Below are 25,672 nucleotides of genomic sequence, written 5' to 3' on the forward strand. Positions count from 1 at the left end.
ATGTATTAAGGATGAATAAAAAGAATTGTCAATAGAATAATGAATGAATGGAGTTTGAGCAACCATTTCCTGGTTTGTAATATAAACAACAAAAGAACACATGACAGTCACATGTCTTGAAGATCCAGTGTCTGACAGGCAAACAACATGGCTGTACTTCATGCAACCCTTCAGAATTTTACTCAACAACTATTCTAGTGATGTATATCTTTGACATTAGATAAGATGAAGTGTTGTTATTGTTCCAAATATAGAAACCAAAAACATGTCACAAAATATGCGTGCATGTGCAATCAAAACTGATGAAATATAGTTGATACTAAAACATATGACATACCAAAGCATATGACATGACGATATAGGTTTAAATCTGCACAGTCTGTGATATGTCCATTGTACTAAAATGACCTTATTTTGATGATTCAATGACTGAAAACAAAGCTGTACGTATAATAGAAAAACAAATGATATTGGGTATCCATCCATGATACAAAATCAATACATGCACATCACAACAACAACAACAAAAATCACTCAAAAAGCAAAGGAACAGCACTTTTATTGCTGTTTTTCATCTCAAAATCATACAGAATGGTCTTTTTTCATGTAAATTTCTTACTGATTATGAATAAAATGATAACAATTATTATGTCAGCAAGCTAGCTAGCTTAGGCAGTGTCAATATGAACTCAACCTCTTTTCATGGATAAGTGATAATGGTTAAGTATAATGTGGTTAAGTTTTTATTTCTAGACATTTTAAGCAGTAGGGAAATCATATTTGGTGTGTGGAATTATTGTATTCATTATGTATACATAAACTGATCAAGCAGGTTTTAATTTAACTTATTTTCATGGTTCAATTGTTCAATGTAAAGTTATTGTGGTTTGATCTGTTTATCATACCTAGTAAAGCAGTTAAGTCTATCTTATTTGGTGTATTGGTCATGATGGTAATGATTGTACAGTTTTCATGTTTGTCTGGCACTGTTACATTGACCTTGATCTCATTTCATTGTTTATTTGGTCAGTATGCATAGTATGGCAAGTTTCACATTTGGACATATATATATAACATTCTACATAAATAAGTGTTTAGTCTGCATTGTTTTAGGTAAAGTCAAACATAAATAAGTGTTTAGTCTGCATTGTTTTAGGTAAAGTCAAACATAACTTTGGCTCAGGGAATATAAACTCTAAGCTGGGAATGTCACATTATATACCATGTCTGATACCTGAATAACATACAGCATATTTTCACATCATGCACACTTTGAGTGAGGGTCAGTTAAAACGTTTTAAAAGGGTTATGCTGAGGTCATAGAACTTTGTTTAATGTTAATATTTATACCTTACACATTCCTTAATATGTTTAAAAAAAGGTTTTCACAATGTCTGAATTTCATCAAACTGGGCACATTCAATAAATCTAGACAGCATGATAAATAAATTAGTTTGAAGATGACCACTGTAGATAAAAAAAAATATATTGACCATTGTTAAGGGAGTTCGCTTCTCAGTTTCAAAGTAATTATTTTTTCAAAACACTAGTTTATATAGATAGGGGCTTAATAAAGGAGTCCAAAGAGCAAAAAAATATATAGGTCACCGTGCTTGTTTGCCAGATATTAGCCATTGAAATTATGGCGGGAAAATATTCTCTCTTGACTTTTCATAGCTTTATTATTGACAAGTTGAAGTTCTCAAAAACTGTTAAAAAGTAATTAAAATGTTATAAGACTTTTACAGATGGCTTATCATTATACATGTAAAAGATTTATAAAAAGAAAAATGGGGGTCACCCGGCAAATGTTTTAAAGGCATTCAAATGGATAAAACCAGAGGATTCTGAAAATCTGACAAAGCTCTAAAACATGACAAGCCAGCTTCCTTAAATGTAAACGTGCTTTAAAAAAATCTTTTATTCATGATATTATTCAATTCATTTTGTATTTTCAGGAGAATAATGCATTTTTTGTGATAACAAATTTGATAGAAACACCTAAACAGACAATTGGTATTTGTATTGAGGTAAGTTACTACTGCATGTTGTTCATATAAACAAAGTAAACAGGGAAATTTGGAGTAACCTTTGTGCGCCATCTTCACTAGCCAAGGGTTACGATCTACTCCCCTCCTCTCCCCCCTTGGCAGATTTACACGCATGATCATATTATGGGCGTGTTTTGATTGGATGCATCCAGTTACGACTGTAACAAATGAAAATCTTTACCTTTTGTCTCCGAAATTCTATCTCAATCCGCCAAGGGTGGAAAGAAGGGGAGTGGATCATAACCTTTGGCTAGCAAAGATGTATGAGCCCATGGGTATCTGTTTTGCCCCAGCCAGTCCACAGAAACCTTTGAATATCATTCAAATCATTTTGGAATGCAACCGAGCATACATGTACATCAATTATATTACAAGAGGATAGATCTAAAGGTCATACTGATTTAAATATTCTCTCATCACTTTGTTAAGTTTTCAAACTTCATCGTTGATAATAAATATTGTGTCTGAGCTTGATATAAACAGTCTTATAGAAATACTTTGTGACTATGACCTATTATATACCCGGTACTATGATTCATTGATTCATTCGCAATTTTACATTCAAGTTCTGATTTAACATAGTACCATCATATAAGATAATATAATAAGGCCTTCTGGCAGACTAATATTTTAGATATATTCTGGAATGTATTGTTGTCTTAAGTCAAAAATACTTATGATATAAATAGTTTGCATATCAAGAAGAGATTCTATACAATTTAAAAAAAAAATCATCAAAACATTGATCATTTTAATACAGACCAAAATGTTTAATGTATTTACTGATACAAATAGAGATAGTGGACCCATTTTAGTTTTTCCTATTAATATATTCTAGGATCCTAAGGTGTTAGGTTCAAACTGTACAACATCCAGTCAATGTCCGGCAGGAAAAGTTCTCCCAGCTGGAAATGGTAAGTTAAAGGTATAAGGTTCCAATTGGGATGCTTCTAGATAGTGTCCACCAGGAAAAGTCTATGAAAACAATTTTTATGAAGGAAAAGTGCTGTGACCTAAAGTGGATAATTTTTTTTTTAGGTCTTTATATGGTGAAACTATTCACAAAACTGGAATATATAAAGTCTCGCTTTGGAAAAATTTCAAATAAGAACTACGTTTATATTGCCAATTATTTTATCGTCATTTTTGCGGAATTATTATACCTTTCTGATTATGATTGGTCCTTACTTACTAAAATAATGATCATGTTTATGCTAAAATCTGAAAAAAGAAACCCAATATTTAATTAACAGTAGCAAGATCTCTTTAATAATAAAAAATATCAAATTTAACACTCAAAAGCAGCATCACGAACTGTTAACAGTCATTGACAGTTGCACACTTTGAAAAATATTTTCTCAGCTGGGATGGCATGCAAAGTTATTGTGAACAAACTGTCTGAAAGTATGTCAGGTTTCCTCACATATTCAAAACTGGAAGAATCGTGGCTTAAATCTGTGATATCTTTTCTATCTATGTGATCTCTATGTTATAAGCATTTGTAACAGGCTGTCAATCGTCACATTTTCTCATACATTCATAAAGTTAAAGACTCAAGAATTAAAAACGCAAATTAAAAAAACAAATGATCACTACTAACTGCAATTGTAATTGGCTTTTGTTCCATGACCTACCTTATGTTATGGTATTGTTGACAAAGCAAATGTACAATGTAAAAATAGTGCAATAATGCTCTATATACAGGATTGATAACACAAAACTAATTACCTTCAAATTTATGTTTTTGTAACAGGTTTATTAACAGGAGAATGTAATACAACAGCTGGGCTTTGTTTTATACGAGCATGGTGTCCTGTAGAAAATGGTGCTGCAAAAGCGTAAGTCAGCTTTATTTTTTGCTCCACACTCAATAGGAAAAGGAGGTGCAGTTAATTATTGTAAATTCAGAAATAATTGAGAGGTTTTTAGGTAAAGATTGCATGAATAATACTTTATATCTATATCTCTAGTTTTAATACCCTAGTTTTTAACACAAAATATATAGTACATTGATCATAACATGCTAAACATTCTATACATAAACATTTTCAGAAATTCATCAATGAAATATAAGATAAGTTATTCAATTTTTATCATAAAATGATGTGTCACAAGTACTTTGCATGAGAATAAATCCAGTCACATGAAACAACGTATTATATTTGAAAAGATTTCTTCAAAGGTTTTGCAAGTAACTGTTTGGCAGCCCAACCGACCAACCAACAATTTCTAATCTGTTCTTTAGGCCAGTATACTATAACCAAACCAACAAGGCATCTGTTAAATGGATATATATATATGTATGAACAATGTAAGTTGTATACACTTTTATGTTCTTGATAATGAATTTCTTGTTTGATTTATTTCAGACCTGACCCACCAGCACTTCTAGGATCAAAAGATTTTACAGTGTTTATTAAAAACAATATACAATTTCCCAAGTTTAAAGTAAAAAGGTAAGACTACTTTCTAATGATAAAATATGCAATTAGATCTTAAAGTAATGCCAGCTAATGTAAAGAAGATGTGGTGTGTTTGCTAATGAGACAACCCTTCACAAGAAACACAGAAACTAACAACTGTAGTTCACTATACAGACTTCTAAAATGAGCAAAAGCCAATACTGTATAGTCAGCTCTAAAAGGTCGTGAAATGACAAATGTAAAAGAATTTAAAATAGAAAACTAACAGCCTTATTTTGTACAAAATAATGAACAAAAAAACCTTTTACATGAAAGAGCAAACTATAAACTTTGTTCATTAGATTTTTGAACTGTTTATATATCTAAAGCAAACTAGCATTGTCTTATATTTATGCATCTTGCATGATCATTGTCAGTTTAAGAGGTCAGGGACACTTTGGCAACTTTGCAGTTAGAGATAAAAAAAAAAAGTGATGACTAAAGATAGGAATTTGGTTCATTGAAAACAGAAATGGAACACCTATAGCACACTCTAGGTTTCTGATTATTTTTTTTGGCATGGATACTGAACACATTTATATTTTTGCCATGGTGATATATCATGTATATATATTGCTTGTTAAAAACATAAATATGACTGATCTTTAAAAGAGGAAATGATGAATTGGTGTGAATGATTGATAGTGTTATTGCCCAACACTGTCATAGTGGATAGTTTAAATATAAGGAATACTGCACATGCTAGTCCTATTTTTGAATACATTAAAGGAACTTAATGATACTTGTTTGAGAGTGTAGTGTGAATTAGGTGGAAATATTTGACTGCAATGTAAAGGTCTGTATGTTATGAAGAATACAAGAGAAGGGGTGTATCATTTAGTGAGTTTTAAATGCTACTTTTTATTATTAATTCATCCTATAACTTCTTCTCAATTGTTTTGTCTTTTGATTTAGAATATTAACTATTTGTTAGATAATAAGTTTATACAAACTTTTAGAAACTGAAGTCCACAAATACTTAACAATATAAGTTTTACATATCAACAGGAGAAATTTACCAGACAATGCTTCGGACGAGTTTTTCCAGACTTGTAACTATGGTTCCAATTCTAAAGATTGTCCTATATTATGTTTAGAAACCATTGTTAAGGAAGCTGGAGAAAATTATGCAGCTATGGCTAAAGAGGTAGACATGTCTGAAGCAAAGGATCATGGGACATATAGGCCAAAATAAAATATACTTGTGGTTACTGACCCATTTTTATATTTGTTTTTTTACTTAAAGAAATTTATTTGAGTTTTTGAAAAAGCACCTGTAATGGTATAAATCTTGTCTAGATTTTTTTAAGAAAGAAAAAGAAACTCATTTCCTGAACTAATTTATTTTCTGTGCATCTAACAGGAACCACATATATATTTAACTTCAGCCTAAAAAGTCCACAGTGCAGTCTTGTTATTATTCTATTATTTTGCTTGAGTGGTGTGGCTTTGTACTTGTGTATCCCTATACACACACATTTTATCTTTTTTAAAGTACACTTATTAACATTTTGCAGATAAAACATTACTAAGAATAGCCATTTCTAAGCATGCTCTATTTATTTGTTACGGATGTTTTGTACATGGTCTAATTTCTGATAATAAATGATTCTTTGTTTAGATCCTTCTTCAAATTTGCTCCAGGGAGAGTTTTTAAATTATTGTGAAATTTAAAAAAAATTATGCCTGCTCAGTTTTATTAATTGATTCATGTCTTTTCAGGAGAAACCTTTTAGATTTCTTTAATGATTCAATGTTGGCAAGTTGTCGATTTAATCTCAACCACCCAGCTGATCAGTATTGTCCAATTTTCATACTGAATGATATTGTTTCTCTAACAGGAAGTAGCTACAAAGAAATGGCACTCTTGGTAATGATTTATTTCAATACATTATACTTTTTTTAACTTTATTTTCCCCTAACAAAAACTGTCAATAAACATGGCTGTTATTGAATCTCAAAAGAGAAAATTGGATAAATGATTCTTTAAAAAAAATCTGTAAATGGTCAGTTGTTACTTAACTAAGGATGAATGATACATCAATACTGGCCTTTCAAAGTAATTGTTGGTGATTTAAATGGCTATTTAGCATGGATATCACAATTATAGATAAAACCAAATTCTTACAACTGAGGACAGTCATAAATCCCTTCACAAAATTGAGATTGAAAATGGGGAATGTGTCAAACAGACAACAACAACCTGACCAAAGAGCAAAAAGCCGAAGGTCACCAGAGGGTCATCAACATAGCCTGAAAATCCAGCACACAGAGGCATATAAAAATGTAAATTTTAGCCATGGAACAAGATTTATGGAGAATTGATCAGAAAGAAGTAGACATAGGAAAAAGTTAAAAGATGCCATTAACATGAAAATTACAAAACTTTCTAAAATATCTACATACAGTTGATAGAAAAAAAGGAACAAATATCAATATTGTAAAAAAGGACACTGACAACTCAAAGTGATTTTATGACATACTGAAATGTTTACGACTTGCAAATATTTTTTTTTTATCATAAATGATTTTTTAGGCTATTGATACACTATTAATTACATTTATACTGCTGTCAATTTATGATTTGCCAATTTATCCTTTCATTTTAGGGTGGCGTTATAGAAATTCAGATACAGTGGAACTGTAACTTAGATCTCAGTGTTTCTGAATGTGTCCCGAAATACATGTTCAGACGTCTTGATAGCTCTGATTATAAAATATCTAAAGGATATAACTTCAGGTACTATATTGTTTATACTGTGGATTTATAATTAATTGTAGGATACCATTTTTTGTGTGAATTTCTTTGGTGTAAAGTTCAAGCAAGTACAAGTTTTCCATAGGCTGGTATACAAACTTGTAAACAATGTAATCAAATACACAAAGAAAAGAATGAATTCTTTGAATCCATGAAATTTGGTACCAACAAAAATTTATGAATCTACAGTAATTAGAAAAATGGTACTGTTATGTGATAGGTGACAATAGGAACTGAACTCTTCTTCTATAAATGTAAATGTTGAGGCACACCATATTTCTTCTCATACAAATGTATTCTTTTTATAATTTTCAGGCACTTGCCAAGTGAACTTTTTTCTTCAATTGGGGTCATTCGTCCATTATCATTGTTCGACGTCGTTGTCCTTTAACTTTTACAAAAGTCTTCCCCTCTGAAACAACTGGCCAAGTTTACCCAAACAATCTTTATTGGGGTATCTATAGTATAGGAAGACGTGGTATGAGTGCCTATAAGATAACTCTACAACCAAGTCAAAATTGATAAAAGTAAACCATTATAGGGAAAGGTATGGTCTTCAACAAGAAGCCTTGGCTTACACTGTATAGCAATCTATAAAGGGCCTAAAAAATTACTAGTGTAAAACCATTCAAATGGGAAAACCAACAGTCTCATCTATATAAAAAAAAATGAGAAACAAGAAACACCCATGAACCACATCAACAAACGACAGCTACTGAACATCATATTCCTAATTTAGGACAGGTGCAAACAAATGCAGCAGGTTTACACGTTTTAATGGTACCAAACATTCACCCATATCTGAAACAATAATGTAATACCACAACATAAAAAAACACAATATAAAATAATGATTGGAATAGCTGAACTCAATCAAAAGACATAGTAACACAAATGAACACACACTGAAAGAATAAATTTGATCTATGATAAAATGTAAATGCAAAGTATTTTTTTTTATTTTAAACGTGTCTGATGAGTCTGCTAACCAAACAAGATGACTGACATTAAAATGGGGTTAAATGCAAGTTTTGTGAAATATTTCAAAACTGTTATAAATAGAGAAATACTAACAGGGCAAAAATGTAAAAAATGATGAGCACTACAAATTGTTCATTGATGTCAAAACTGTCAAGGGACTTCTTATAGGAGTTATTGCCCTTAAATTACCATTTTTGCCTGTTATCTTGTATAAATATTAGTGTTGTCAAATTGTTCACTTTTGCCTAACCGGTTACTCGGAGAATCGTTCGACCGATTAACCAGTTAACCGGTAGTTTAAGTTCGTTTTTTTAAAGTCTTTTCTATAGTACCCTATACATAGATATAAGATGTGGTATGAGTGTAAATGTGACAACTTCCATCAAAGTCATAAATTTACGTTTTTTTTTAATTGTCCTTTGGTATTATACGGCTGGTCTGTAAGAAATCCTTCCGGAGTTTGACTTTAAATAATTAAATACACCGTATCAACTATGACGTTTGTACCAAGATTGAAAAATAAAGAAAAACTTCTCGATCTCAAAGAATTGAATATGTCTGAAACCGATTATTCTTTTCTTTTCTCTTGTTGTCTCCGAAAACAATGTGGAGTGTTTCAATTTGAAATGATTAAGCATGTTACACGTACTATTACGTATACATGCAGTACATTCACATTGGTTTGCATTTCACAATTTTTTAGTTAGCATTTAGTTTAAAGTATGACTAAGCCCTGCACGACAGTGTAGATGTAGGTCTACACAATATTAGATCAAAAATGAAATAATGAAGAAAATCGTAAAATTTAATCGTATTACTGTTAAAAAAACATGTATACTAATTATGTTTCCTTAAGATCTTGCCCCGAGCTGAGAGACAAGTATTAATTAATTTTGTGATTTTTGGATTAACAAAAGCAATCAATAGACTGGACAATTGATCTGTAATATTAATTACCACGACGATAATTTTTGAATAAACCATAACTATTTAATGATTTCAATACAAACATATATCAAATCTATCAAAATTGAAAAAAGTCCGGTTAACCGGTTAGCGTTTTTGGTATTCGGTATTCGATTGTTCGACCGATTAACCGGTTAACCGGTTAACCGTTGACAACACTAATAAATATATAATTATGGAGACAAACTTCAAGTTGCAACAATGATCAGCAAGACAAGGTCTAAGAATAAGGATGTATTATTGAAATCATCAAGTTAACTCCTTATTAGAGTTATTGCCCTTTCATGACAATTTTTTTATCAACTGTGTTCTTGTTTGCCTTATTTTTTAAATAATATAAGAGATAGATACAAACTTAAATTAGCAAAAATGATCAGCAAGACAAGATCTACATTTAAGACAATATGAAGACATTTTCTGAAAACTCCATATTAGAGTTATTAGTCTGTAATAATGATTTTTACATTATTTTTGAATTTTATCTCATTTGATAAAACTATAATAGATAGAATGAATAAAAACTTCAAATACCAAAAATGATCATCCTGGTAAGGCCAATTAAAAAATTTACCAAGTAAGTTAGTAGACTATCACTCTTCATAGCCACCTTAAGTCTGCCCCAAATCTTCACTTACATCTAGCAATTGAAAATGAACAATCCGAAGGGGGCCACATATATATATGGAGCAGGATCTGCTTACTTTCAGAATCACCTGGTTAGTTTCATGTTGCTCTTTCTTTAGTTTTCTATATTGTGTTTTGTGAAATATTGCTTGTCTATTGGTCTTGTAATTTTTTTAGCAAGGGCGTTGTTAGATTATTTTTCGACTTATGAGTTTGAATATGTCCTTCTGGTGGATGAACCTTACCTTTAGATTTTATCTCAGTTATTTTTTATATTTAAACCTGTGTATTGCAAAGTGTCAAGTATCTTCACAACTCTGCCTTAGTCTGTTGTATTCTTTATCTATTTACAGATATGCTAAATATTATAAGGAAAATGATGTAGAGTTCAGGACATTATTTAAAGCCTATGGTATTAAATTCATCCTGTCTGTGACCGGAGAAGCTGGTAAATTCAATTTTGAGCCTTTTATGATCAATGTTGGTAGTGGATTGGCTTTGCTGAGTATAGTAAGTATTTAAAACTGTATTATTACAAATCATTGAAGACCAATCTAATAACTATCCACCGCAAAATTCAAGTACAGCACTTTTTAGAAGTGCAAAGTTTATCTCAATGGTTTAAAAGTTAGAAGTCTAGCTGAAAATATGGCCATATATCTACTATTAAAACTCAGATTAAAGATAAGTGCTTGCAATGGTATCATTGTCGTGTGATTTTATTATCTAAAGTCAAAAGAGATGAGCCAAAAGGACCTTTTCTTAAAGATATGGACTTCATTATTTGTGGAAATTCGGTCTATTGACTTCAAAAATTATGCTTACGGTAGATTACATTTGTAAGTTGTGATTAAGTCAGTTTAAGGGGAACTTTTAATGGTAAGTTAATGATATTTGGTATGCAGATGTAATAGCATTGGCATATATCATTTCCATGGGGTTTTATTATATTTTTTTTAAATTTTTTTTTAGGCTACAGTTGTTTGTGATATAGTGGTATTATATTTCCTGAAGGCTAGAAATCTTTACAAAGATAAGAAATACTTACAAGTGGTTGGAGATGATGCTTATAAGGTATTTTAATATTTCTCTACAACAAGTTACAGCTTTTTTTTCACATCAGATAAGAATTTAGACAAAGTAAGTCACTCTGACCTAGATTGTGAAGCTTTGACTTCAGGTTTATATCAGCAGTTTTTAAAAGTGTTTGATATATTATCATCTAAACTTTTTTTATAGATATAGATTCCTGAAATTTGACTTCAAACTTCATATGAACATGCTTTACAATATGTGTTTTCAGATTGATATTTCTCTATTTTTTGTGCTATTTTCACATTTCCTGACCGGTGTGAGAAAAATATTTTTCCTCACTAGTGAAAAATCTGTGCTCAGCAAATGATTGGATGAAATTTAATTCTGACGTTAAATTTTCTTGTTTTCTTCTGATTTTTTTTATTGTGACATCATGAAAAAAGGCGACCCTGTCTGATGACGTCACGTCAAAAGTACGCAACTTTCCTCAAATTTTTAAAAAGGAAGGATAAAAATCATAAGAGAACTAGAGCAGATAACAGCCGAAGGCCACCAATAGGGCTTCAATACAGCATGAAAATTCTGCACCTGGAGGCGTCCTTCACCTGGCCCCTAAAAAAAATGTATACTAGTTCATTGAGAACAGACGTCATTCTAAACTCTGAAATATAAAAAAGAAACTAAAATTAAAAAATCATACAAGACTAACACAGGCCTGAGGCTCCTGACTTGAGACAGCCACAAAAATGTAGTTTGATGTTTGCTGTGCTTAATCCTGTTACAATACCAATTGCAAAAACAATATTACCCTTTTTCAGTTTGAAACACTTCTACAAACTGATCAACTGGTAATGCATTTTAACTCATTGCTTAGGGAAATGTTTTTAGTTTGTAGTGAGTGCTGTGAAAATTTGATTAATGCTTACTATCAAAACCCAGTTATTTTATATCAATTTCATGCTACTACAACAACTTCAGGGGTGTTTAAAGGCTATTTATTAAATGTGAGCAATTGAAAAAATTATTTAATGTGAAATATTTAAAAGAAAAAATTAAAAGAAGAATTTAAAAGTTATGATTAGTGTCTACCGATATTTTTATGAAAACATCTATAGATGTAAAAATAAGAAGATGTTGTTTGATTATGTGACATACATATTCAGATTTATTTTAGGATAATTGTTAAAAGCAAAAATTATGCAGTTCACTAAATAGTTGTTTTATACCTTGACTTGAAAATATAACTTTTGCATTGACTAACATTTATTGACCTTATTTAAACCACTGATACTTGTTTTATTCTAATTAGCCACTGATAATTGTTTTATTCTAATTAGCCACTGATAATTGTTTTATTCTAATTAGTCACTTATAGTTGCTTTACATTAATTAGTCATCTTTACATGTTTTCAATCCAATTCAGCCAATTGTAACTGATCGAAGTCCAATACTAGCGGAAGAGATTAGAGCTCCAACATACAATGATACACCACATAGTAATACTAATAACTTTACCAAATATAGATCACTGGATAGTGATTAGGTTTGTTCCCCCTTGGCATTACACTCCTCCCCTCTTATCCAACTCACATTAGAGTGGAGCTACAATACACAATGGATAGTGAATAGGTTTGTTCCTCATCCTATCATTTCCATATCAAATCAGATTGAAGCTTTAATACACAATGACACACCACCTAGTAATACTACATTGGACTAACAACTTTACCAAATATAGATCACTGGATAGTGTTTTAGGTTGTTTACCACACCCATCCCCACCCCCCATCCACTCACCCCTCCCTCAATTGTAGCTGCATTCCTCCCCGCCTTTCCATATCACATCAGAGTGTAATTTCAATACACAATCACAGACCACATAGTAAGATATTGATAACTTTACCCAATATAGATCACTAGATAGGGATTATGTTTGTCCTCCCTCTGTTGTGGCTACACTCCTCCCCTCCTTTCCATGTCACGTGAAAGTGGAATTTCAATACACAATGACAGAACACATAGTTATATTGATAACTTGACCCAATATAGATCACTAGATAGGGATTATGTTTGTCCTCCCCCGTTTTGGCTACACTCCTCCCCTCCTTTCGATGTCACATTAAAGAGGAATTTCAATACACAATAACAGACCACATAGTAATACTAATACTGTAAATTAACTTATTTTCAGGACTTTAGCGAGTAGAAAAATAACGCAAAATTAAATCGTCGCGAATGTGTCAAACTTGTATCTTTCCTTATAATTCTACATCCAGTTAATCAGAAAATCGTGAAATTAGATAGTTGCAAAGTGGATTAGAAAGGGAAAAACGTGAAACAATATATTCATGAAAATATGTGGTTTACAGTTACATTAATACCAAATATAGACCACTTGAGAGTGTTGTGGGTTGATACAACACTCCTCCCCTTCTTTCCATATCTCAGAGTGAAGCTTCAATACACAATGACAGACCACATAGTAATACTAATAATTTTACCCCATATTAGTGGATAGTGATTATATTTTCATCTGTATGGCTACACTCCTCTGCTCCTATCCACATCACATCAGCACATGCAAAGCTTTGGACTATTTGCTATAAATACGGTATATGATGATTTATATATACAAGAAAATCTGACATTATACTTCAGAAATGTTTTACCGTTGAGCATTCTTTCACTGATATTGTATACTAGTTTGGCATACGCTGGTAACGTTTTTTAAGTGAAGCCAATTGATTAAATTAAATCAAACATTTTCATACAGTTCTTAATACAAATGTGAATTAAATTTATAAATTATTACATTTTTGTAATTTTCATGATTTGCGGTAAAATAAAAGTTCAAGATTTAAATTTAAACAAAATTCTGCTAGCTATTCTTTAAAATTTTAGGTAAATTGATTTACACCCCTTTCAATACAAGAAAGCGAGCTTCAAACAAGGGCTTTGAATAAAACTTTTTGAATAATAGAAATTACTTTTAAATAGTAAATGAATTACAAGACGTACTGAAATACCATTCTTTGTCATCATGTCGGATCACTGGCTGGCTTTCAACATCAATAGTGCTTTGATTTCAGCTTTGTAATGAAAAAACATCTCAATCTGTGTATTGAATCATATAACATGTGTTGTATGCTTAATAAAAACTTGATATGGACAATTAAAAAGATATGATTTTTTTTCCATTCATGAGAAATTTGAAAATGTATCGCTGGCACAATCCTGCATTTCTGTCCTTAGTCCTCATATACACTTTCTGTTTTGCAAATCATACAAAATATACCACTTGGTAAGATAGATGGTCTATTTAGGAAATGTGTATCATGTAATTAAAAGCAATAAAAGATATTAAAGCAAGGATTCAATTTGTAATGCAATGCATATATAAAACTAACTTGTCATTATTTGGAATTAAAAAAAGTATTGTGCAAATTAATATTGATTTTTACGTCGATTGTGACCTTGACAGGTCATACTGGTAAAAATTTCCACAGAAATTTCTGCAAATGTCTGTTGCGGATATTATTGAGTGCAAAATAACATTTTTATCGCTTACTGGTATTATCAATTCATTACTTCTTTGATTACTTATGAAATTTTTTTTAAGGACCATAGATTCATGATTCATAAACATTAGTAGATGGGATATGATTGCCAATCAGACATCTATCTACCACAGTTCAAATGAAGTCAATGTAAGCAATTATAGGCCTTGAACAATGAGAACAACCATACCATTTTAAGTCAACTTTAAAAGACCATGACTTAACAAATATGACATGTTCACTATCATATCAACAAGATTTCATGAGAGGCTGGGGTATCTGATGGACACATCCATGTATATTTGCTTTTATAGAACTGTAGAAAGTTTTAGAATGTAATATAATTTACACATAGTATATAATAATTTGACTTCACAAATTATATAAATAAACCTATAAAAATATAGTATATACCAATACACATAATTAACAGCGCCTGGTGATGTTTGATAGCCTGACCGGTTTCGGTCCATAAAGGACCTTCATCAGAGGCAGAATGGTGGATTAATGTTTGCACCCTATTTATATAGATATGGTAACCGGCGGTTGGGTTAACCGGCGGTTGCGTTAACCGGCGGTTGCGTTAACCGGCGGTTGAGTTAACCGGCGGTTGAGTTAACCGGCGGTTGAGTTTACCGGCGGTTGAGTTAACCGATGAAAAATCCCAGTGGGATTTTCCATGGTTACAATTATCTATATTTAGCTAATGTTCATGTTACAGTAAACTTTTTGACATGTTACGGTAAACATGTGACCTGATGATATAACCATATTTGGGCTTTAGCATTGGATAAAGGGTGTTTTAATAATTTAAGAAGTACATAGTAATCATTTAGTCTTGATCTTTGGCTTATGATCCACCTAAATATCAAGTCTTGGAATAGTATTTCATGGTAGTTATGTGATCTTAATATTTGGCTTATGATACACCTAAATATCAAGTCTTGAAATAGTACTTCCTAGTAGTCATGCAGTCTTGACCTCAGGCTTATGATACACCTGTATATCAAGTCTTGAAATAGTAATTCATGGTAGTCATGCAGTCTTGATCTTTGGCTTATGATACACCTAAATATCAAGTCTAATAATAGTATTTCATGGTAGTCATGCAGTCTTGACGTTTTAGCTTGTGATACACCAAAACATCAAGTCAAAACTATTACCCCCCCCTAACCAAACAAAATTTGGTTTAGGGGGGGGGGGGGGGGTTCTTATTGAGAATGCTTCATTTAAGCCTTTAGTACTCCTTTCAAGATCAAAGGTAGATGAATATTAATCCTCAGTGTTAGAAAGTTTTCAACACCTTAAGTTTGTAATGTAGGTATTACATATATACATCAATTTCAGGTAATCGCTAGGCTTACGCTTAGAGGTCCTATGCCAGTGAAAAATCAATAGGCAATATAGGAAAGGTGTACTGACATAAGTAGTCTCTAAACACATTAGCTCCATGGAGCTTTCGTTAGTAGAAGCCATATTAACTATGTGTATCAGTGAGAAAAATGTAAAAGCATAAAAATATAGTATATACCAATACACATAATTAACAGCGCCTGGTGATGTTTGATAGCCTGACCGGTTTCGGTCCATAAAGGACCTTCATCAGAGGCAGAATGGTGGATTAATGTTTGCACCCTATTTATATAGATATGGTAACCGGCGGTTGAGTTAACCGGCAGTTGGGTTAACCGGCGGTTGCGTTAACCGGCGGTTGCGTTAACCGGCGGTTGCGTTAACCAGCGGTTGAGTTAACCGGCGGTTGAGTTAACCGGCGGTTGAGTTAACAGGCGGTTGAGTTAACCGGCGGTTGAGTTTACCGGCGGTTGTGTTAACCGGTGAAAAATCCCAGTGGGATTTTCCATGGTTACAATTATCTATATTTAGCTAATGGTCATGTTACAGTAAACTTTTTGACATGTTACGGTAAACATTTTTACACTATACGGTAAACATGTGACCTGATGATATAACCATATTTGGGCTTTAGCATTGGATAAAGGGTGTTTTAATAATTTAAGAAGTACATAGTAATCATTTAGTCTTGATCTTTGGCTTATGATCCACCTAAATATCAAGTCTTGGAATAGTATTTCATGGTAGTTATGTGATCTTAATATTTGGCTTATGATACACCTAAATATCAAGTCTTGAAATAGTACTTCCTAGCAGTCATGCAGTCTTGACCTCAGGCTTATGATACACCTGTATATCAAGTCTTGAAATAGTAATTCATGGTAGTCATGCAGTCTTGATCTTTGGCTTATGATACACCTAAATATCAAGTCTAATAATAGTATTTCATGGTAGTCATGCAGTCTTGACGTTTTAGCTTGTGATACACCAAAACATCAAGTCAAAACTATTACCCCCCCTAACCAAACAAAATTTGGTTTAGGGGGGGGGGGGGGGGGGTTCTTATTGAGAATGCTTCATTTAAGCCTTTAGTACTCCTTTCAAGATCAAAGGTAGATGAATAATAATCCTCAGTGTTAGAAAGTTTTCAACACCTTAAGTTTGTAATGTAGGTATTACATATATACATCAATTTCAGGTAATCGCTAGGCTTACGCTTAGAGGTCCTATGCCAGTGAAAAATCAATAGGCAATATAGGAAAGGTGTACTGACATAAGTAGTCTCTAAACACATTAGCTCCATGGAGCTTTCGTTAGTAGAAGCCATATTAACTATGTGTATCAGTGAGAAAAATGTAAAAGCATAAAAATATAGTATATACCAATACACATAATTAACAGCGCCTGAAATTGATGTATATATGTAATACCTACATTACAAACTTAAGGTGTTGAAAACTTTCTAACACTGAGGATTAATATTCATCTACCTTTGATCTTGAAAGGAGTACTAAAGGCTTAAATGAAGCATTCTCAATAAGAACCCCCCCCCCCTAAACCAAATTTTGTTTGGTTAGGGGGGGGTAATAGTTTTGACTTGATGTTTTGGTGTATCACAAGCTAAAACGTCAAGACTGCATGACTACCATGAAATACTATTATTAGACTTGATATCTAGGTGTATCATAAGCCAAAGATCAAGACTGCATGACTACCATGAATTACTATTTCAAGACTTGATATACAGGTGTATCATAAGCCTGAGGTCAAGACTGCATGACTACTAGGAAGTACTATTTCAAGACTTGATATTTAGGTGTATCATAAGCCAAATATTAAGATCACATAACTACCATGAAATACTATTCCAAGACTTGATATTTAGGTGGATCATAAGCCAAAGATCAAGACTAAATGATTACTATGTACTTCTTAAAATTATTAAAACACCCTTTATCCAATGCTAAAGCCCAAATATGGTTATATCATCAGGTCACATGTTTACCGTATAGTGTAAAAATGTTTACCGTAACATGTCAAAAAGTTTACTGTAACATGAACATTAGCTAAATATAGATAATTGTAACCATGGAAAATCCCACTGGGATTTTTCACCGGTTAACTCAACCGCCGGTAAACTCAACCGCCGGTTAACTCAACTGCCTGTTAACTCAACCGCCGGTTAACTCAACCGCCGGTTAACGCAACCGCCGGTTAACGCAACCGCCGGTTAACGCAACCGCCGGTTAACCCAACCGCTGGTTAACTCAACCGCCGGTTACCATATCTATATAAATAGGGTGCAAACATTAATCCACCATTCTGCCTCTGATGAAGGTCCTTTATGGACCGAGACCGGTCAGGCTATCAAACATCACCAGGCGCTGTTAATTATGTGTATTGGTATATACTATATTTTTATGCTTTTACATTTTTCTCACTGATACACATAGTTAATATGGCTTCTACTAACGAAAGCTCCATGGAGCTAATGTGTTTAGAGACTACTTATGTCAGTACACCTTTCCTATATTGCCTATTGATTTTTCACTGGCATAGGACCTCTAAGCGTAAGCCTAGCGATTACCTGAAATTGATGTATATATGTAATACCTACATTACAAACTTAAGGTGTTGAAAACTTTCTAACACTGAGGATTATTATTCATCTACCTTTGATCTTGAAAGGAGTACTAAAGGCTTAAATGAAGCATTCTCAATAAGAACCCCCCCCCCCCCCCTAAACCAAATTTTGTTTGGTTAGGGGGGGTAATAGTTTTGACTTGATGTTTTGGTGTATCACAAGCTAAAACGTCAAGACTGCATGACTACCATGAAATACTATTATTAGACTTGATATTTAGGTGTATCATAAGCCAAAGATCAAGACTGCATGACTACCATGAATTACTATTTCAAGACTTGATATACAGGTGTATCATAAGCCTGAGGTCAAGACTGCATGACTGCTAGGAAGTACTATTTCAAGACTTGATATTTAGGTGTATCATAAGCCAAATATTAAGATCACATAACTACCATGAAATACTATTCCAAGACTTGATATTTAGGTGGATCATAAGCCAAAGATCAAGACTAAATGATTACTATGTACTTCTTAAATTATTAAAACACCCTTTATCCAATGCTAAAGCCCAAATATGGTTATATCATCAGGTCACATGTTTACCGTATAGTGTAAAAATGTTTACCGTAACATGTCAAAAAGTTTACTGTAACATGACCATTAGCTAAATATAGATAATTGTAACCATGGAAAATCCCACTGGGATTTTTCACCGGTTAACACAACCGCCGGTAAACTCAACCGCCGGTTAACTCAACCGCCTGTTAACTCAACCGCCGGTTAACTCAACCGCCGGTTAACTCAACCGCTGGTTAACGCAACCGCCGGTTAACGCAACCGCCGGTTAACGCAACCGCCGGTTAACCCAACCGCCGGTTAACGCAACCGCCGGTTAACCCAACCGCCGGTTAACTCAACCGCCGGTTACCATATCTATATAAATAGGGTGCAAACATTAATCCACCATTCTGCCTCTGATGAAGGTCCTTTATGGACCGAAACCGGTCAGGCTATCAAACATCACCAGGCGCTGTTAATTATGTGTATTGGTATATACTATATTTTTATGCTTTTACATTTTTCTCACTGATACACATAGTTAATATGGCTTCTACTAACGAAAGCTCCATGGAGCTAATGTGTTTAGAGACTACTTATGTCAGTACACCTTTCCTATATTGCCTATATAAATAAACCTATTTTATCATATTTCATCATTTACTTAAAGATAAACAAACACTTGAGTTTTATTTTATTTTTCAGCAACTGGACGGCCAAAATGAAGAGGACAAATCTGAATGAACTTTACATTCCATTGGTGAAGAAAGGATATTAACTTCGCATATAAATAGTGCCATATTATTTTCAACATTTTGGTAGATTACTGGAGAAAAAAGTCAAAGAATTCTGCATGGATTAGTGCCTAGTGCAATAAAATCCAACAAACTGTGGATTCATTATTATTCGTTTGATACCAATTTTCGTGGGTTTCATGGGTACAGGTGAACTACAAGTCTACATTTAAAAAAAAAACATATTTTCAATTGGCTTGTATACAGAGATTGGCAAAACCACAAAATTAAATAGTTAATACCCATGAATATGCAAGTTTTCTGCAATCCACGGAAATTGATACCCACGGAAATAAATGAACCCACAGCAGTATGATATTGAATATACTCTGTCAATTTGGTCCTCACATTGATATTTTTATACGAACATGTCACAAAAAGAAAAATGTATATTTATAAATTTTATATGGAATTTTCAAAGGAGATGTTAAAATGCATTTTAAAGAGTTTAAGTTTCCTAAGCATTACTTTTTTAATCTTACAAAAACAGCAATCAAAATTATTATAATGTATATATACAGGTGAGCAATAGACTCCTTTGAGCCTATACGTTCTCTCTTACATTCCTTACCAGTATTTACAATGTGCACCTCATTTTTTATGTTATTTCTTCATAGACAGAAAAAATATTACAGTTCCTTAAATAATTAAAATATTTTTTTATAATACTAAGATCACAAAAAACATATATTCTAATTATTTAAAAATTTAAATATGATCAAGGAGAAATCCTGCATCTACCATATTTGATTTGGTTTCGATCTCTGGTACTTACGAAATTCAAATAGAAGTATACTGTTACATCAAACAAAATATAAGTAATGTTCATGTCAAATTGAGTTTCAGAAATACTTTTGTATGTTGTATAGTTACTTATTGTGTGATAAATCAAATTAAAACATAATGGGACTCTTGTTTAAAATTGTAATTTAATAAATTAGTAGCTTATGTTCACACAAATGCTTAAGAAATAGTACATGGTAGAGAAGGAAAGCTGAAATAAATCAAATATGGTATTAAATTTCAAAGGGGCATTAGCTGATAAATACATGTTCACTGATTTGACAAAAATTCTTACATTTCCCTTATAACATACTAAAACACAATTCAAATTAATTACAGAAAAGCAATAAGCAATGCATGGACTTGATAAAATGCATCATTATTTTGTGTATATTTTAGTCCAGAAGCCATCTAATTAACCAAAATTATCACTTAATAAAATGGTAGCTTATGTTCACACAAATGCTTAAGTAGTAGTACATGGTACAGAAGAAAAGCTGAAATAAATCAAATATGGTATTAAATTTCAAAGGGGCATAAGCTGATAAATGCATGTTCACTGATTTGACAAAAATTCTTACATTTCCCTTATAACATTCTAAAACACAATTCAAATTAATTACAGAAAAGCAATAAGGAATGCATGGACTTGATAAAATGCATCATTATTTTGTGTATATTTTAGTCCAGAAGCCATCTAATTAACCACGAAAATAACCTATGAAGACAGTCATATCACCCAATATAAACATAAATATAGATACGGTTGATTTATTCACTTGCAAATCAATAATATATCACCAATGTTTTTGAGTTTATTTTAAAATAACATGTCAACAAACTGCTTATGAAGAAATGCTACCTCAAAATTCCACTTTTATAAATACTTGAAACAAGAAGAATTGTATCAGCGCTTTTGTCAAAATGGTCACCTAATGCCCCTTCAAGCATCCATTATGTTGTTGTCATTTACATAATCATTTCTAATGAGTGTGGATTCATGATATATTATTCAGTCAATTGTAATTTGTATATGTTGGTATGTTTAATCTTAAAATGCATAATTTATGTCCCAAATATTCAGATGAGATATTGTTACTCTTGCTTGTTTCTGTCCATTTTATTTAAAACTTTTCAGAATGTTTTTTTGTAAATTAGAATTTTAAATTTACTAGTCTTTTGAATTTGATTAAAGCTTAGATAGAACAGGTGTTCAAAGGCCTATCACTTAACAAAATTTTATGGAGTACTGGACTATTTACCCCATACTATACAACTTATATCAGATTTTATATTATATCGGTATAATAAATTCTTAAGGATATAGTCAGGTGAATAAAAAAATAACGAATTTGAAATAATACTCTTAATCAGAAGGGCATTTGTTTAAATATGTGATTCTTAAAAATAAATGGTGTGAAAAGGCTTACTTGAACTTTTACTTTTATATAACTTATGGAATATTAGTGTCTCAAATTGTATTTAGCTGCTTTTGTAAAGCAAAATAATGTCCTAGGTATGAAATATTGTCCAACAAGACAATATATCATGACTATGTACTATGAAATTCTGTCCTCACCTATAAAATTATGTCTTGAGATGGACAAATTTTCATAGTGGAATTTGGTTATAATTATGAAATGGTGTCTTAAGACAATATTTCATATGAAATTTTGTCCAACCGACAATATTTCATGGAGGACAATATTTTATGTTACACTTTATAGTTAAAAAAAGGCCTAAAGTTTACATAACTCAAAAGTAATATACTAGTCAGGCTGTTAGTACAAAAATTAGTATGAAAAACATGGGACTCACTGTATGTTTCTTCAGCCTTATTAGACATTAACAAAATGTATATCATTATATTTACTTTAATAGCATTTTATAAGTGGGATTCAAAAGATCATATCATTAATATTCCATCAAAGATATCTGTGATTTGTAATTTTATATAATATTTTGATATGTATCCATAATTTGTTAACGTCTGTTATATGTAAAATGTTTGTATATTTACTATTGTAAATATTGTTTGTATTTCATGTCAGTTCACTTTGACAATAAAATCGTGATTACAATCATTGAGACTTCTTTGCTGCCATTAAACTTTATCGGTAATTGTGCCTGGTAACATCACTAAGAATTGAAAAGTCTATTAGGAAATTGTTGAAGTTGGATAATATGTGTATGACATGTTTTGTGTTAAAACTCCTAACAGTGGTTACATTGCTTCAATAAACTATCATAAAATCAATGTAGCGTAGTAACCAGTTTCAGAGTTCCGTTTTGTGTTGTGTTCTATGATTTTTTTTCTCTTTACTTTTTGTTCTTTACTCCTTGCAGTTTATTTATCATTGGTTTTGAGGTTTACCTGTCTTTTGTTAAAATAGCATGTTGATCTCCATGTCTTTTGGTTTTTGTCGAGCCTGCAACTAAAAGTTGCAGAAAGCTCGACATAGGGATAGTGATCCGGCAGCGACGGCGGCATTAGCTAACTTCTTAAAAGCTTTATATTTTAGAAGGTGGAAGACCTGGATGCTTCTTACTTTGTATATAGATGCCTCATGTTACGAAGTTTCCGGCAGTCACATGTCCAATGTCCTTGACCTCATTTTCATGGTTCAGTGACCACTTGAAAAAAAAGTTCAGATTTTTTGTAATATTGAATTCTCTCTTATTATAAGTAATAGGATAACTATATTTGGTATGTGCGTACCTTGCAAGGTCCTCATGCCTGTCAGACTATTTTCATTTGACCTCGACCTCATTTCATTGATCAGTGAACAAGGTTAAGTTTTGGTGGTCAAGTCCATATCTCAGATACTATAAGCAATAGGGCTAGTATATGCAGTATATGGAAGGACTGTAAGGTGTACATGTCCAACTGGCAGGTGTCATCTGACCTTGACCTCATTTTCATGGTTCAGTGGTCATAGTTAAGTTTTTGTGTTTTGGTCTTTTTTTCTTATTCTTTATGCAATAGGTTTACTATATTTGTTGTATTGAATGATTGTAAGGTGTACATGTCTAGCGGGTTCAGTGGTCAAAGCTAAGTTTTGAGTTTTGGTCTTTTTATCTAATGCTATATGCCATAGGTCAACTATATTTGGTGAATGGAAATATTTTATGATCTATATAACAGTGGCACAGGTTTTATTTGACCTTGACCTCATTTTCACGGTCAACTATATTTGTTGTGTGAAAGCATTGTTAGCTCTACATGTCTGCCTGGCATGGTTCATTTGACCTTGACCTCATTTTCATGGTTCATTGGTCTTCTTTTAGTTATCTTGGTTAATGTTAAGTTTATGTGACAGTTGTAATAAAGCTTTATACTTGAGACTATCAACATAATATCAATGATTAGTAAGGAAGGCGAGACATTTCAGGATGTGTACTCTTGTTTACTATCTCTTTGATGTTTGCATTGTATACCCACATCTACTTATTCATATTCAAATAAATCCAAATTATAAATGAGCAAATTGGTGAAATATACTACAATTATCAAATGACTGGGAAAATATCCTATTGATTATATTTTTCCCCCCTCTCCGGTGTTGTGAAACAGGCTCTCCAAACGTTTGGTTTGATGATTGGCACTTGTTTAATGCTGCTTTCTGCACTATTGGCTTTTTACTGGTGACCAGATTTTATTGATGGAAGAAGTCCAAGTGCGTGGAGAGGAAAACTGACAATCCTTGTCAATTATAATGTATTTGTTTTTCGCTATTCAACATATTGACAAATTCAAAGTATCAGCAAACAGAAGGTATGTGTCTGATAGATTAGATAACTTCCATAAGGGCTATCTCATAACAACTGATTATGAAGCTACTGACCAATATGAGGTCATTCTGTTAAGTATTGTAAGTATTGTAAATTCAGAAAATATTGCGTGCATTTATTATTGCGATTTTTTAATTTTAGACTTAAATGCGATTTTAATTTTTATGATTTTGAGAAAAAAAATTTAAACTCATAAAATATTTCAAAATGTGAGTTTAAATTATTGCGTTTTCAACTCAGTTGCATTTTCGCAATAACAAAAAGCTCGAATTAATTTCTGAACTTAATGTAGGACATCAGAAAAGTGCAACTCTTTTTAAAAAATATTTTTTGAATGAGCATACAAGGGTAAAAGGCAAATGCAAGACAGCAACCACTCCTAGAGGGGACTTATAATAAAACAAAAACATTTTATATATATATTTTATTTTCTAACTGTCATACTATAAAAGTAGCTGCAATTAAATGAAAAAAAAAGATGTTTCAATACATAACAATGTTAAACAGAAAATCACAACAAATGAAAATGGCCACTTTAACGTAAACTGAACTTCAAGATAATGCAATAAACATTTTTCTCTTGGAACAAGTCTCCTTCTTATAAAGTCCAAAGAAATAACTTATAAATTATCACAAATGTTTTGTTTTACAAATTCTGATTTTTTTAAAATCTTAAAATATTTTCCGAGAACAAATGCCTGATGATAAAACAATGGTGACATTCAGCAACTACTGTGTATAACCAAATAACAAAATACACATTTGTGGTAACAATTAAAAAAACAACAAAAAAACTTGTATAATCATAATTCTAACCAAAACAAATGTGAAAATTCTAATGAAAACTTTAAAACTGACATTATTGGCTTGTGGCTATTTCACAAATTGACAATGTCAAAAAACTTGTGATATATAAACTTAGAACAGTAAATGACTCATTTCCTTTCTTGGAAGAAAGAAACTAAATTAAAAATGTTAAATGAAACCATTAGTAAACACACTAATACAGTTTCAAACAAATACATCAGCTGATCAGCAAGTAGTGTTTGCCCTTGTGTCTGGTAGGCCAAAATGCATGGGTTGTAATATTTGATTAAGGGAGTTAACTCTTCCTAAAACCATTACATTATTACCTACCCCTCACAATGGCAAGAATCATTCAGTGATCACATGACATATCACAAGAATCACAAGAAGCATTCAGTGATCACATGACAAATCACATTAATCACAATAATCATTCAGTGATCACATGACAAATCACATTAATCACAAGAATCATTCAGTGATCACATGACAAATCACATTAATCACACGAATCATTCAGTGATAACATGACATATCACAAGAATCATTCTGTGATCACATGAC

General features: G+C 32.0%; 1 protein-coding gene across 4 annotated transcripts in view; it reads left to right on the forward strand.

The window, feature by feature from the left end:
* Positions 1-22,593, forward strand: part of LOC134728296 (P2X purinoceptor 4-like) — a 36,645-nt gene extending 14,052 nt beyond the window's left edge. The window contains exons 3-12 of one of the 4 annotated variants that reach the window (XM_063592856.1): positions 1,959-2,030; positions 2,890-2,965; positions 3,805-3,889; positions 4,421-4,507; positions 5,522-5,660; positions 7,123-7,253; positions 10,196-10,352; positions 10,815-10,916; positions 12,301-12,420; positions 19,638-22,593. In XM_063592856.1, the coding sequence (XP_063448926.1) occupies positions 1,959-2,030; positions 2,890-2,965; positions 3,805-3,889; positions 4,421-4,507; positions 5,522-5,660; positions 7,123-7,253; positions 10,196-10,352; positions 10,815-10,916; positions 12,301-12,420 (969 nt within the window). In that variant the 3' untranslated portion in view covers positions 19,638-22,593. Of the gene's footprint in view, positions 1-1,958; positions 2,031-2,889; positions 2,966-3,804; positions 3,890-4,420; positions 4,508-5,521; positions 5,661-6,235; positions 6,384-7,122; positions 7,254-10,195; positions 10,353-10,814; positions 10,917-12,300; positions 12,421-19,637 lie in introns of all 4 variants that reach the window. The other 3 variants (XM_063592855.1, XM_063592857.1, XM_063592858.1) reach the window with 3 other exon arrangements.
* The last annotated feature ends 3,079 nt before the right edge of the window (positions 22,594-25,672 follow it).

Source organism: Mytilus trossulus, chromosome 8, assembly GCF_036588685.1.
Source record: "Mytilus trossulus isolate FHL-02 chromosome 8, PNRI_Mtr1.1.1.hap1, whole genome shotgun sequence".
Lineage (NCBI taxonomy): Eukaryota > Metazoa > Mollusca > Bivalvia > Mytilida > Mytilidae > Mytilus > Mytilus trossulus.